General features: G+C 43.3%; 1 protein-coding gene across 2 annotated transcripts in view; it reads right to left on the bottom strand.

Annotated features, from left to right (window-relative positions):
* The window catches only part of PHTF2 (putative homeodomain transcription factor 2), a 47,754-nt gene extending 32,212 nt beyond the window's left edge, over positions 1-15,542 (bottom strand). For both annotated transcript variants that reach the window (XM_087722351.1, XM_087722352.1), the window contains exons 1-2: positions 15,465-15,542; positions 1,341-1,397 (exon numbers count right to left, since the gene is read on the bottom strand). In XM_087722351.1, coding sequence (XP_087578477.1) covers positions 1,341-1,397; positions 15,465-15,509 — 102 coding nt within the window. In that variant the 5' untranslated portion in view covers positions 15,510-15,542. The remainder of the gene's footprint in view (positions 1-1,340; positions 1,398-15,464) is intronic.
* Positions 15,543-16,384: the final 842 nt, after the last annotated feature.

Raw genomic sequence — 16,384 nt, 5'->3', positions numbered from 1 at the left:
AGATGAAATGACAAGCAGTTTTAACGCAACGTGAACTAAACACAGCACGATTTTTCTGTCAGTGCTTAGATTTCTCAAAGAGAGAAAGAAAGGTAGATTTTTTACTCCGATTTTTGGAGCTTCTACACACAGCAAAGTGTGGTGCTGTTTATACCCATTTTACAGCCTGATGGACATAAAACAAATATAGTTGTCCCAATCCTCTAACTTTCCTTCCCCTTCCTGATTCTTGTGCTAATGTTTCATTTCAGTAGGAGAAAAAACTGATTTAGAATAGAATAGAATAATAGAGTTGGAAGGGACCTTGGAGGTCTTCTAGACCAACCCCCTGCTTAGGCAGGAAACCCTAGACCACTTCAGACAAATAGTTATCCAATTTCTTCTTTAAAACTTCCAGTGTTGTAGCATTTACAACTTCTGGTGGCAAGGTTTTCCACTGATGAATTGTTCTAACTTTGAATTGATTTAAAACTACTAAAATATTGCAGATCTGTTAAGAATTAGCATGTAAATCCTACCACTTTGTTAACAAAATGTGGGAGAGAAAAAATAATTTTCTACGGGTCACGTTCAGAATTTTATACGACTTCCTTAAAATATATATACAGTGTGTGTGTGTGTGTGTGTGTGTGTGTGTGTGTGTGTGTGTGTGTGTGTGTGTGTGTGTGTTCCAGCATAACTCTGGAACGCCTCGAGCAATTTCAACCAAACTTGGTACACAGATGACTCACCCTCTGGAAACAAATATTGTGGGGATAAGACGCCCCTAACACCCCTCAGGGTGTGTCTTCTGTTAAGATACAGCCTGTTGTGCCTTAAAATGACTTCTACTGTACTGCCGTAAAATGGTTTCTACTGTACAGCGCTGTGGAGTTGCCATGGTAACGGCTTCACAGTACTCCACAAGGGGGATCCCTCTGGTAAGGGGGAAAATCCAACATTAGAAATTACGTTTGAGCTGGACATTTTCCCCGTATAAATAAATAACCGGGTTATTGGCTAGTAAGTTAATAATGAAAGCTGCTCAAAACTTATTCATCTGCAAATATTTCTATAAAGCGCATTATTTAAATATGTTACTGGAACTTGAAAAAGTTTATTGTGATCATTAACCAGAACAGGAAAATCAGTATGCAATTATGTAAAACTCAACTGACAATATCAAGTGTTATTGGTTGTACGTAACGTTATTGGGGAACAGTTAAACAGGGCTAAATGCTCAATCATTGTAAAGATTAGAAGTTTTTGCTTAAAAACTCTGCTTTTCTTAACCAACGTAAAACAAATTTATTAAGGAATGTACTGTTATAAAATAAAGGAATTAAAGCCCAAAAATTTACCTTGATTTCTCTTTGTTCAACAGATTTTTCCCATATTTGTTGATCATAAGCCCCAATCTATAAAGGAGGAAAAAAAAAGGATTTAATTAAAACATGGCACGGCAGAATGCAAATTTGGCACGGCATCCAAAACAGCACATCTGTGCATATACATATATATTACATGGAGAGAGAGAAAGCAGCAGATCAAAGAGATGAACCATCTTAAATACATGTGATTATTTTAAATCTACCTTTTAATAATTTTTAAAAAAAACTTTAGCGATTACAAACATAAGCACTGCGCGTATTACAGTGGTTTAGCTGATAATAAATCACATTTATCTGTTTTAACAGCAGGACTGGTGTTTTTTTGGTTTACGACTTTTAGCTAAATGGGCTGCACATCATAACGAGTTATAAAATGGCTTTTCTGCATTTTCTGCACTGATCCAACAGGTGGCAGCACCCAGCTGATGTTAGCGGGCTTCAAAATTAACGGTGCTTCTACATTTGCAAAAATGGAGCATGCCACAGTGACAGAAGTCCTCTGAAAACACTTGACTTAGAAGATTGCTAAATTCCAGAGGCTGCATTCCAAGGAATGGCGTGATTAGGCAACTTAAAAGGCCCCCGTGTTGTTTCTTGATAACATTTATCTATGTGGGTGTGAGGAGCCGAAAGCCACTTGATGGATCCATCCAGATTCAACGAACTGCTTTACAATGAGTGGAGATAGGGCAGTACACCCAGATAGAGTACTCTGGGTTAATTCCGGGATAAACGAAGTAAACGTCTGAGCGTTGCTCCTACTAAGATCGTCCTTAGAATAAAAACGATTTGCTATGTTTTACGGTGCAATAGGATCGGTCTATCATCTCGCTCTCCATCCCTCCACCTACTGTATCCATCCAGCCATCATGCCTGTCTGCCTTTATATCTATCTATCTCTATATCCATCTCTCTACATCTATCATCTATCTATCTATCTATCTATCTATCTATCTATCTATCTATCTATCTATCTATCCATCCATCCCTATATCCATCCATCTTCTCTGTCTTTCTGTCTGTCTATCCCAATATCCCACTATCCCTCTATCCATCTTCTCTGTCTGTCTGTCTCTGTCTCTACCTACCTACCTACCTACCTACCTACCTACCTACCTACCTACCTACCTACCTACCTAACCTACCTACCTACCTACCTACCCAACCATCCATCCATCCATCCATCCATCCATCCATCCATCCATCCATCCATCCATCCATCCATCCATCCATCCATCTTCTATGTCTGTCTGTCTGCCTGTCTGTCTATCTATCCCTCTATCCATCTGTCCCTCTATCCATCTGTCCCTCTATCCACCCATCTATCTCTATATCTATCTTTATAACCATCTATATATCCATCCATGCATCTATCCCTGTCTGTCTATCTATCCTATATCCATCCATCCATCCTTCTTCTCTGTCTGTCTCTGTATCTATCTATCTATCTATCTATCTATCTATCTATCTATCTATCTATCTATCTCTATCCCTACATCCATCTATTCCTCTATCCATCCATCTATCTCTATATCTATCTATATATTCATCTAACTATATCCATCCATCTATCTATCTATCTATCTATCTATCTATCTATCTATCTATCTATCTATCTATCTCTATCCCTACATCCATCTATTCCTCTATCCATCCATCTATCTCTCTATCTATATATTCATCTAACTATATCCATCATCTATCTATCTATCTATCTATCTATCTATCTATCTATCTATCTATCTATCTATCTATCTATCTATCTATCTATATCCCTACATCCATCTATTCCTCTATCCATCCATCTATCTCTATATCTATCTCTATATTCATCTAACTATATCTATCTATCTATCTATCTATCTAATTTATATTATATATCTATCTCCATATCAATCTCTCTACCTACTGCTCCATCCATCATCTGTCTCTGTCTATCTCTGTCCATATCTGTCTGTCTGTCTGTGTACCCATCTCTCTCTCTCTCTCTCTCTCTCTCTCTCTCTCTCTCTCTCTCTCTCTCTCTCCCTACCTACCCATCCACCCACCCACACATCCACCCAGCCATCTTGTAAAATAGATAGCTGATTAATGTGCCAACATCCATAATTTACAGTCATTAATTTTTTAAAAAAATCATTTCGCGCTCTATGTTCAAACAGGAACAGAAAAATAAATAAATATATAAAAATAGAAGAGAGTGCACAACATTTCTGTAGACTGTATACTTCCAGGAATCCACATCTCTCTCAGGACCTGCTCAAGGATTACTCTAGATAATAATTCGAGATTGTGCTGGATAACCATTTATTCGATCGGTACCCAGCCTGGTGTTACAGGTGGCGAAATAAAACAATTGCAGGAGTGTTAGATAATGCATGAAAGGCTGTTCTGACTCTCCTCCTTTGCCGACTTCATTATAGTAAAAACTAAAAACTTCACCATAATTTCAGAGGCCCTTCAAGCATTTGGAAATTATTTACGTGCTGTGCTGAACACACACACAAGTTCCCATTCTACAGTTGTTATCTTTAGAGAAAGAAGGAAGAATAGAAACTTGTGGTTTACCACACAAGTCTTCGAATGAACATTATACTTCGGTTTAGTATTAAGTAATTTCATAAAATTTGATTAACAGACTGGAGATTCTACACGTAGTACGATTTACAGGGCATACTCTACACGTTATTCATTCTTTTAAAACTAAGTGCTTCTGCTGTATGTCTTTTTATTATTAAAGCATTTGTCTTCCTTTTCTACTAAATCTTCAAGGTTTTTGTTCTTTTTTTGCCTTTCCACTCCAATGTCAGGCGTCATAAGAGATGGAACAAAAATTCTGCCTGTGGTAAACTACGAGGAGATGGATCTTGTATGAACTCGAGTTCTTAACACAGGCAGTTAAATAATCTGTAACAGGATTCACACAGAAAGATAATAAAATCTACTGGAATAACTCCCTTTTTACAACCCTGTAATCTTTTAATTTGGGGTGGAATCAGGTTGACTGGATGGAGCCGAGCATTTACTGGCCGGATCTCCTTCCTGACGCCTAAGTGGAGTTCACAGCAGATATTTTCTCTTTGTGTCCTGAAAGAGAAACATCCCGCTACTTAAGTGGGAAGCAAGCGTCACCACCACTAGGCCACCATGCTGCTCATAACAACAACAAAATCTTTCAGTAGATTCTTTTTTTTTTTCCAGTTCAGTGGTTTATTTTTAATAACAAAATCTACTGAGCTAGATAACAAAATAAAATCTCGGGAAAGGTCCGTGAGAAACCACAAAAAATTGAAAGAAATGGTTCACCAACAAATGCGCGCACGACAAAAGCGCACCGACAAAACCGCGGCGAGAAAACCATGACGTCGAAATCACGCCGACAACAGCACGCCGACAACAGTGTGCCGACAAAAGCGTGCTATCAACAAACAACGTGAAAACAAGGTAATAACCCTAACCCTAACCCTAACCCTGAACCTAACCCTAACCCTAACCCTAACCCTTACCTTAACCCCAATCGCGCTTTTGTGGGCGCAGTTTTGTCAGCGCCCTGTTGTGGGCGCGATTTCGACGTTGCGGTTTTGTTGGTGCGCTTTTGTCGTGCGCGCATTTGTCGGGTTACGAAAGAAACACACTAACATAAAGCCAGGAAGTAAAGAAATAAGCCCAAACTCACAGCTGATTTCTCCCCAAAAAATTTTTTTATTTACACACACAGATACACACACACAAACACACAAAATATTGAGGCATTTCCTATTGTATTACAGTGGAGCGGTGGCTTAGAGGTAGAACTCTCGCCTCACAATCAAGAGGCAATGAGTTCGATTCTGGGTAAAGGCAGATATTTCTCTCTCTGGGCACAATCCAAATATATCTGCTGAACAAAACTCCGCACTGGAGACAGGATGGGCATCCGGCCAGGAAACACAATCCCGCAAGGGGTCACGGTGTCATTAAAAGAAGATGGTTACAGGTAGTGCTTGATTTACATCAACTGAGCCCCCAAATTCCCGATGCTAAGCGAATCATCTGTCAGGTGGATTGGGTCACATTCGATGGCCTTTACGACACACCGTATCACTACGTCTGTTCGTTTAGCAACTTAACGGTTGTTAAGTGAATCTACTTTGCTTATCCGAAGGTCGCAAAAGGGGATCACGGAGATGCGACGATCAGCTGCCAAGTGCCTGAATTTTGATCCCATGACCTTGATACCCAAATAGAATGAAACTACAAGGGTGAAAGCTGAGAATAACAACCTCTTACACACCACACTTCCACATCCTAATGAAAAGAAACGGTGTAATTATCCAGTCATCAGACGAGCTTTTTAATCATAAACCAAAAATTAGCTGTATCAGCCACTTATTCCTTAATGACAGGGTAATTCTATTCCTTCCGTAGAATATTAATACATATATATATATTTAATGGGCTGCTGTTGAGTCAAGAGTATGAGGAGAATGTCGGGGAATGTCGGCTCAAACCACCAGGTTTGTGACTGGTGCAACTGGAATGCCCTCATGAGTGGGTGCTTCTAAATTACCTCAGATGCGTTTCAGGTGCATTTTCCGGGGGGGGGAGGGGAGGCAGAAATAGCGGGTTAGCTGAGGGAATCGCCTTTTTCATCAGGGATCTGGGGGCAGGCTCAAAGAGCTGCCTGCCAAGGGGAGTTCACCGTGTCCCACCCAAGAGCAGAAAAAAGGATTCCGATCCAGAAGACCTGACCTCCATTTCTACAGTGATATGGAGACCTTCAGTTCCATATACAGAAAGAGGGGGAGGGGGAAGATGGAGAGGAGAGGAGGAGAGAAGAGTTGGAAGGGGCCTTAGAGGTCTTCTAGACTACCCTCTACTCAAGCTGGAGACCCTATACCATTCCAAACAACTGGCAGTCCAACTGGCAGTCGTGAAGAGGAGAGGAGAAGTTGGAGGAAGAGAAGAGTTGGATCTTGGAGGTCTTCTAGTCCAACCCTTTACTCAAGCTGGAGACCCTATACTATTCCACTGGCGGTCCTCTCTTCAAGAGGGGAGGGGGAAGGGAAAGGAAGGGAAGGGAAGAGAAGAGTTGGAAGGGACCTTGGAGGTCTTCTATTCCAACCCCCTACTCAAGCTGGAGACCCTATACTATTCCACTGGCAGGCCTCTCTTCAAGAGGGGAGGGGGGAGGGGAAGGAAGAAGGAAAGGGAAAGGAAGGGAAGAGTTGGAAGGGACCTTAGAGGTCTTCTAGTCTACCCTCTACTCAAGCCGGAGACCCTATACAATTCCAGACAACTGGCAGTCCAATCTCTTCGAGAGGAGAGGAGGAGAGGAGGAGAGGAGGAGAGGAGGAGAGGAGGAGAGGAGGAGAGGAGGAGAGGAGGAGAGGAGGAGAGGAGAGTTGAGTTGGAAGGGACCTTAGAGGTCTACTAGTCTACCCTCTACTCAAGCTGGAGGCCCTATACCATTCCAAACAACTGGCAGTCCAATTGGCAGTCTTGGAGAGGAGAGGAGAGGAGAGGAGGAGGAGGAGAGAAGAGAAGTTGGGGGAAGAGTTGAGTTGGAAGGGACCTTGGAGGTCTTCTAGTCCAACCCCCTACTCAAGCCGGAGACCCTATACTATTCCAGACAACTGGCAGTCCAATCTCTTCGAGAGGAGAGGAGGAGTGAAGAGTTGAGTTGGAAGGGACCTTAGAGGTCTTCTAGTCTACCCTCTACTCAAGCTGGAGACCCTATACTATTCCAGATAACTGGCAGTCCAATCTCTTCAAGAGGAGAGAAGAGGGGAGGGGGGAGGGAAAGGAAGGGAAGAGTTGGAAGGGACCTTGGAGGTCTTCTAGTCCAACCCCCTACTCAAGCCGGAGACCCTACGCCATTCCAGACAAAGGTCTGTGCCATCTCTTCTTAAAAACCTCCAGTGTTGGAGCACCCACCACTTCTGGGGGGGAAAGTATTTCCATTCCGTTACTCCGGAAATCATCTAAATGTCTATATACATTTAATCTTCTGCAGCCCTCCAAAAGCACGTGAGGGACAGAGAGAGAACTAGCAAGAGAACTGGCGTGCCTGAAGCATCGCGCTGAGGATGTGGGGGCGCAGCGCTGTCCCCTCCCAGCAACTGTGAACGGAAACCGTACGGGGAGGACACGGCCTAGCCTTGAACTGCGAGCGATGTTGTTGCACGAAAGTTGGTTTTAAGAAGGAGGGGCCAGGAAGTGGTCTGGAGAGAGATAATGCACTTCTTGAAAAAAAAAAGAAAAGAAAGGAAGGATTTTATAACTGTCTATTCTTCAACTTGACACAAAATGTGGAAGTATTATATTACTCCGGCGTTTGGACAAAATTGCCCACTTCTGCGCACAGGCAAACATTGAAAAAGGAGGGAGCTAATCTTTGCTTTTTCTCCTTGGGAGATAAGTGATATTATAATACTTTAAAGACTTATTGTCATTTGAGAGATAATTATGAATCCAAGGAAATAAGGATTGTTACAAATGAAAGGATATTAATGGTAATTTGAACACATGATGCTCCATGACAGCGAAATATTCAGTTATGTTTAACGCAAAACCAGGGATGCTATTCTTAATCTTAAGAATTGATGCACAAAAACTCGTAACCAAACGACACGCTTGATGAAATGGAGGAAAGTTGGGGTTTTTTTCTCTTGTTTTGTGTCTTGTGTTCTTTTGTTTTTTTTAAAAAAGAATAAAAATATATATTAAAAAATATATAATCCTTGCCTCTTTAAGCAAGGAAAGGAAAAGAGAACCAGGTTGTCCTCAGCAGAGGAAAATATGTAAATGTAACAAAGGTTAGAGGGGAGGGAAGGAGGACAGTAGGGAAGTCAGGATGGAGAGGAGAAAGGAGAGGAACAGGAAAGGTAGAAGAAGGGGGGAAGGATAAAGGGGAAGAGAAAGAAGAGAAGGGAAAGAAGGTGGGAAGAAAGAAGGAGAGAAGAAAGAGAAGAAACGGGGGGAGGAAGGAGGGAGGGAAGAGGAGAGGGTAGTAAAGAGGGAAAGAGGGAGGGAAAGAAAGAGAGAAGGAGAGTTGAAAGGAAGGAAGGAAGGAGGGAGGAAAGGAGGGAGATTAAGAGAAAAGGAAGGAGGAGGGAAAGAGGAAGGGAAGGAGGAAAGGTATGTGAGAAGGAGGGGGGATCGAGGGAGGGAAAGGAGGGGGAAGGAAAGGAGGAAAGGAGAAAAGAAAGGAGGGAAGGCAGGGGAGAAGTAAGTAAGGGGGGGAGGGAAGAAAAGGGTATGGAAAAGAAGAAATGAGGGAAGAGAAGAGGGAGGGAAGGAATAAGATACCTAACCTTTGATGTTTATAATGATTTGATAGTATGGGAATATCTCGAAATGTAGTTGTATTGTTTTTTACAAGTTATGGATGCTGTATTTTCTTTTTACCAATAAAATCTTATTTAAAAAAAAAAAAAAAAGGAGGGAGCTAACAATCGGAATAGATATGGAAGGGACCTTGGAGGTCTTCTAGTCCAACCCCCTGATCAAGCAGGAGACCCTGGACCAATGATGGCCAACGTTTTCCAGACAAAGTGCCCGAAGCACCCGAACCCCCAAAATGCAATGCACACACGGCCCCCACGCATGCACCCCACCCTCATGTGTGCCCGCACCCACTTATGCCCCCCATGCCCCTATGACTGCACATGTGGCCCCCTGCAAGCCCCCCACGCATGCACAGCAGAGACCCAAATACCAGCCGGCCAGCGGAAGGCAGATGCACATGCGCAGAAGAGCTGAACTGGAGCAATGGCTCGTGTACCCACAGAAAGGGCGCTGGGCACCACAGCCATCACCCCCCTGCAGAATTTGAGACAATGACTGTCCAGTCTCTTCTTAAAAACCTCCAGTGTTGGAGTGTTCGCAATTTCTGGTGGCGAGCTGTTCCGCTGGTTAATTGTCCTCGCTATGAGGAAGTTTCTCCTTTAATTCCACGTTGCTTCTCTCCTTTGATGAGTTTCCAACTATGATTTCTTGTTCTGCCTTCAGGTGCCCTGGAGAATAGCTTGACTCCCTCTTCTTTGTGGCAGCCCCTCAAATAGAGCCGAGGTGGCGCAGTGGTTAAATGCAGCACTGCAGGCTACTTTCAGCTGACTGCAGTTCTGCAGTTCGGCTGTTCAAATCTCACCGGCTCAAGGTTGACTCAGCCTTCCATCCTTCCGAGGTGGGTAAAATGAGGACCCGGATTGTTTTTGGGGGCAATATGCTGATTCTGTAAACCGCTTAGAGAGGGCTGAAAGCCCTATGAAGCGGTATATAAGTCTAACTGCTATTGCTAAATACTGGAAGACTGCTATCATGTCTCCCCTAGTCCTTCTCTACATTAAACTAGACATACCCAGTTCCTGCAACCGTTCTTTATATGTTTTAGTCTCCAGGACTTTCATTGTCTTAGTTGCTCCACTCCTGGCTTTTTCCAAATCCTATTTTTGGCAATGTGTTGACCAAAACTCGATGCTGTATTCCAGGTGTGGAATACTTCCTAAGGTTTTACCAAGAGGACCCTAATACGTGATTTTTTTTTAATTCTATGCCTCGGTTTATATACAACCAAGGGCAACAATAATATCGGCCCTTGATTGATAATTGATAATGATAGTAATGTATACAACGTTGAGCTGTTACGATAAGTAATAATTGGATATGAATATTGAATGTTACCCATGAAGGGAAGGTTAGAAATATTTTGGACTATATATAAAGGTTATTAATAACAATAACAATAAAAAAGAACAAAATTGAACACAGCTAAAGTTTAACTAATAGGGGGAAAATATTATGATATAGGATATAGTTAAATAAAGGAAGGGTAATGATAATAAAATTATATACATGGAGGATTAGAAAATTTTGGTATTAAATATTATGGATGTTTAGCTAGAACAGGATATGAGGATTTAAATGTTAATGGAGGATTTTATAAATAAGTAAATGAAATGCCAGTATGTGGTTATGTATTAAATCTTGGTATATTTTATGATGAAGGACGTTTAAATAATTACAGTCAAATAAAAGTGGAGGTATGATGATGGTAATATAATAAATATCCGAGCGAAGATGTTAGAATTAATATGAATTATATTTGATGACGGTGGAAGAGACGCACAAAAGCCTTTTGTAACCAACTGATACACTTTCTACAGTATGTAAAGAAGGAGGATTTGTATGTTTGTTTTGAAAATAAAATAAAATAATTTTTTTTTTAAAAAGGAGGGTTGCGTTCTGTTTGCCAGGCTGCAAGTGGCACCAAAAAATAATAATAATAATAATATCGGCCCTTAACATTTGTGCGTCTCTGTGTGTGTTTAACGGGAGTTGATTATTATTTTATTTTTTTTGCTAAGCCCTGTTGATTAATTGCTATCTTAAGTTTCTGGTGGAAAGAATAAGGCACATCCTTTCCAGATTTAAACCTGAGCTTCGGGAGAAACACCTTGAGTTCAGTTTAACTAGAGGCTGCGACAGTATCACTGTGTAGTCCAATACTTACCAGCCGCGGAGTTTCTAATAGAAACAATAAATATTTCAGCGTCAATGCATAATTGATGTCCACTCGCTCGCCTGCCGTCCTAACCCAGGGAGCGCTAACCTTTTTGTCGCCGCATGACGGAAACGTTCATGCACCTGTAATGCAATGAACGAGAGACCCGAAAACCAGCTGGCGGGCGCAAGGCACATCCGCGGTGGGGTTCACCGACAAAAGGGCGAACGACAAAACCGCGCCCGACTAAACCGCGTCGCTGACATCATCAACAGGGCAACAACAGCGCGGAGACAGAAGCACGCTGTAAACTCTAAACCTAAACTTAACCCCTAGCCCTAAACCTAACACTAAACCTAATCCTAAACCTAACCCTTAACCTAATCCTTAACCTAATCTAACCCTAACCCTTAACCTAACCCTAAAGCTAACCCTAAAGCTAACCCTTATCTTAAGTTAAATCGGCTTTCTTTCGACGCGCTATGTAAAGCGCCCTTCTTTCTCCGTGCTGGCTGTTGTCGCCGCGTTGATGACGTCAGCGACGCGGTTTAGTTGGGCGCGGTTTTGTCGTTCGCCCTTTTGTCGGGTCACGCCGCGGTGGAGCCCAGCTGGGTGACGGCTCATGTGCCCACAGAGAGGAAGGATGCCATATGTTGCCATAAGTTCCCTATCACGATCCTAACCAAATTTATTGATGCAATCCACCTGATAAAGACATTTTGGCCCTCAGGAAATAAGAAGAAAACGTTCAGCAAGAGATACAGTATCTACTCAGCAATGCACAACTGCAATGTAGGCCGTCCTCGGCTTATGACCAACAACTGAGCCCGAAGTTTCTGTCGTTAAGCGATTTTGGCCCCATTCCACGACCTTCCTTGGCCACGGTTGTTAAGTGAATCGTGGCCGTTGTTAAGTTGGGAGGAGGAAGCCAGATTCACTTAACAACTGTGTTTGTCAATTAACAACTGTGGTTATTCACTTAACAACCACGGTGAGGTCATAAAATGGAGCACTTAACAAATGTCTCACTTAATGACAGAAATCTGGGGGCTCCGTTGTGGTCGTAAGTCAGGGACTTCCTCTATCTGCATTCCAGTCTTCCCTGTGAAGATCAGATTACTGCTTCAATTCAGAGTTATTGTTTTTTCGGAGAAAATCTTTGCCAAAGGGTAAACACACAACAAGCAATTATACAGACTTTTTTATTTTAAACTAGCTGATAATCCGCCATTGCCCAGATATTTAGAGACATTGAAGCGTTTGTCTGACAGGGAGCCATTGAGAGGGCTTTTCTTCACCCTACTCCCATGCCCATCATCCCTGCCCTCTCCCTTCCCCACCCCATGCGCTCCTCTTTCCCGCCCTGTCTACGATCCTGGCGCTTTGCCCCAAACCCATCAGGCGCTTGCCCACTGGTGGCTTCCCAGAGGAAGCTGAAAAGGAACTGGCATCACAAACAACTACCGCTCTAGGACGCCGCACTCGCTCTCCTTAACGGTCCAAGTGTTCCAGAGTTATGCTGGGACACACACACACAGACACACACACCCCAGGATTGTCTTACTCCCCCGATATTTGTTTCCAGAGAATAAGTCATCTGTGTACCAAGTTTGGTTGAAATTGCTCGAGGTGCTCCAGGGTTATGCTGGAACATACATACCAGTGGTGAGATGCGACCAGTACACCCCAGTACGGGCGTATCGATGCCTGCTGGGAGCACCAGATACCATTCCAGTATGGTGCTCCGGAGGGCCCACCTGCCCGCCCGTCCTCCTTACCGGTATTTCCAGTTCCATTACCCAACTGTGTAACATTATCAAGGCTAGTAGGCAGTGGGGTTTGCAGGGAGGAGGAGTGTGGGGTGCAGGGTGCTCTCTGAGCTTGCTTGTTTTCTTGCAGTCGTTTCATAACCCAACTAGATAACATCATCAGTGCTAGGAGGGAGTGGAGTTTGTGGAGAGAAGGAGGAAGAGGAGAATTGTGGGGTCCTTGGTTCATTCTGAGTTAGGTTGTTTTCTTACAGACGTTTCATTAACTAAACTAGGTGTCGGGCCTGCAATTATATTCCTTTTAGAATTTTGGCCTGCCACACTTCATTATGCTGTTTCATTAGTATAGTCGATGAGAGGGGGGAATAGACAGGAGTAGGATTGTGGAGTGTATTGTTTTCATTCTTTACTAGAAGCAAAGGTCATCCTTTGTCTCCGCACCAAGACACCTGACCGGAAGAAGCTGGGTGTGGATGCCAGCGTGGAAGAGGAAGATTGGACCATGTGATGGATTTGTAGGTGTGGGGATAAGATCATGAACTTTTAACTGGGTGGGATTCTGATATCATTTCCAGTATTGGGATTAACACAGATGTGCTAAGATGTCTGCTTTATTAAATTGGAACTTTAAGGATCGTTTTGCCTTTGATTCTGATTTAATTCTTGGAACGCTGACATTATCAGTGCTGGCAAGAAAACAAGCAAAATTCAGAGACCACCAAGGGATTTAGTAAATAATTTGCATTTGTACCTAAGCGATGCTGAACATCAAGTTCACCCTTAAGCCTTAAACACAAACAGACAAAGCCTTTGCCCTTCAGAAAGGCGTTTCTGAACTTGCATTCCAAAAAACCGAGACGCACAAATAAACTCCCGCCAGTAAACTGAACCAAGAAAGGGGACACAATGGCGGCATTCATATATTAATAACTATGTAACTATGACTTACATCCATGCATATTTCTCCGGTAACGTTTGAAAAACTAGGAATGTGTGGGGTCAGCTCAGTGGGTAAGTTATTTTTTTTTTCTTTCTTTTTTTAAATTTTATTTACAAACATGTAAAATACACACACACACAAAACTTAAGACGTACACGACATTTACACAATACGATACGAACAGGAGCTTCCTGTTCTTTCTAATAGCAATCACCAATCGATACCGCTCACCTTATATTATTTCCCCTTCTATTATTTTTCAATTTGTATTTCACCATTCTTAACCCTCTTATCTTACTCCTCTGTCTGCTATATTGGCTGATTACCTCTAGTAAGTTTAAACCACTTGGAGACATATATATGTCTGTTAATTCTCCTTAACTACTATTTTTGGGCTTCCTTCATTGATTCTTGTTTCTTTCCTCCATCTACCTTTACCGTTTATCCCATATCTGGTAGAATTCTGATTCTTCTTTTCCCTGGGTTTCTTTAGTTAGTTTGTCCATTTCAGCAATAGCAATAGCAGTTAAACTTATATACCGCTTCATAGGGCTTTCAGCCCGCTCTAAGCAGTTTACAGAGTCAGCATATTGCCCTCAACAACAATCCGGGTCCTCATTTTACCCACCTCGGAAGGATGGAAGGCTGAGTCAACCTTGAGCCGGTGAGATTTGAACAGCCGAACTGCAGAACTGCAGTCAGCTGAAGTAGCCTGCAGTGCTGCATTTAACCACTGCGCCACCTCGGCTCTAGTCCATAACCTTTCTTATTATTTTATCTTCGCTTGGAATTAATGTGTTTTTCCCATTTCTGGGCAAAGGCAATCCTCGCCGCTGTAATTATATGTAATATTAAATACTGGATTTCTTTTTTTTTTAATATTTCATAGTCATTATTCCTAATTAAAAAAAAAACTTCAGGTTTCCATTCTATTTTAAAACCTGTTATTATCTCTAGCCACTTTTTGATCCTTTTCCAAAATATTTTAGCCTCGTCACAGGTCCACCATAAGTGATAGTATGTTCCATGTATTGATTCACATTTCCAGAATTTTGGGGAGGTATTTGTTGAGATTTTAGCTAACCTTAAGGTAAGTTATTTTCTACGTAAAGATGAAAGCGTTGTCAACAGAAAACTTACTGCACCCACTGCCTCCAGACATAATAAAAGCTTTGAGGAACAAGAGGATAAAACCGGAATTTTTTAATTAAAATAAAGCTCTCAGATATTAGTCCCAAAGGTACTTTTTTTTTCAGGAGGCAAAACTGGAGTTTCTTGTGGCTTTTTTTTTAAGAAGTTTCGCTTCTCATCCAAGAAGCTTCTTCAGCTCTGACTGAACGGTGGGGGGAATGGAAGGATTGATACTCCTTGCAGACAGCTGGTCATTTGCATCCTTTTAGAGAGTCGTTGAGGCCACTTGGAGGTTCGTTCAAGTGAGAATGAGAAGCGAAACGTCTTCCAAAGGAAATAAATAAATAAGAAAAATCTAGTTGCCTCCTGAAAAAACACCTTTGGAACAATCAGATTAGCGAGCCGTCGCCCCAGCTCAGCTGCGCATGCGTTGTGTTCCTCCCGCCGGCCAGCTGATTTCCGAGTCTCTGCTGTGCTGTGCATGTGCGGGGCGCATGTGTGAAGGAGTGGGGGCCGTGTGTGCATGCTGGGGGAGGGCGCAGGGGGCGGTATTTCCCTCCCGCAGCCCATTTTTGCTCCCAGAAGGCTTCAGGGAGGCGGAAGGGGGGATCGCCGGGGAGGAGTCACGCGGGGGACGGGGGCAGTCATGCGCGCGAGCACAGGGGGACTGGGCACACGGGAGGGGGGGATGTCTCACACGTGACAATAAAAAAGTGAGCCATTAGTGACCTAAATGAACCATCGTTTCATACTGGAAAAAAAAATCTTACCTTTTTCTGGTACCAGACGATAGCATCTGTGACTTTGGAGGCCATTCTGTGGCGTTTATACCGAAGTCATTTTAGGCTGCGGAGACAACAACAAAAAGAAAACACACAACTTTAAACCTTAGAATTTCAACTAAAGCAAAGCACAATGTTTTGGCTTAAATCGCAATGGCCAATTAATCCGTGACAGTGAGAAGTCTAATACTCGCAACGACAACTATTTAATCCACGTTCAAATGCTGCGAATGAAGCCGATGGTCTTGTACCGTCTGCTTGTTTTTCTAGATCAAGGGTGTCAAACTCAAGGCCCGAGGGCCGGATTCGGCCCACAGTGTGCTTAGATTTGGCCCGGGAGGCCGCCTTGGAAATAGCGAAGGACTGGCCCACGGTGCTTCTGCCAGCAAAAACGGAGCTCCCAAGCTCCGTTTTCGCTGGCAGAGGGTTGCAGGAGGCCGTCGCAGCTGAAAACGGAGCTTCAGAAGCCGTTTTCGCTGACAGGGGATTGCAGGAGGCCGTCGCAGCTGAAAACGGAGCTCGGGAGCCCGTTTTCGCTGGGAGAGGGTTGCAGGAGGCCGCCACAGCTGAAAGCAGAGCTCGGGAGCCCGTTTTCACTGGCAGAGGGTTGCAGGAGGCTGTCACAGCTGAAAACGGAGCTCAGGAGCCCGTTTTCACTGGCAGAGGGTTACAGGAGGCCGTCACAGCAGAAAATGGAGCTCGGGAGCCTCTTTTCTCTGGCAGAGGGTTGCAGGAGGCCGTCGCACTGAAAACAGAGCTCGGGAGCCTTTTTTCTCTGGCAGAGGGTTGCAGGAGGCCGTCACCGCTGAAAACGGAGCTCAGGAGCCCGTTTTCACTGGCAGAGGGTTACATGAGGCCGTCACAGTAGAAAACGGAGCTCGGGAGCCTCTTTTCTCTAGCAGAGGGTT

Source organism: Thamnophis sirtalis, unplaced genomic scaffold, assembly GCF_051295495.1.
Source record: "Thamnophis sirtalis isolate CommonGarterSnake01/CBP01778 unplaced genomic scaffold, rThaSir2_p1.2 scaffold_9, whole genome shotgun sequence".
In the NCBI taxonomy this organism is placed as follows: Eukaryota; Metazoa; Chordata; class Lepidosauria; order Squamata; family Natricidae; genus Thamnophis; species Thamnophis sirtalis.
The sequence above is the reverse complement of the archived record's forward strand: the minus strand, read 5'-3'. Positions and strand labels throughout refer to the sequence as shown.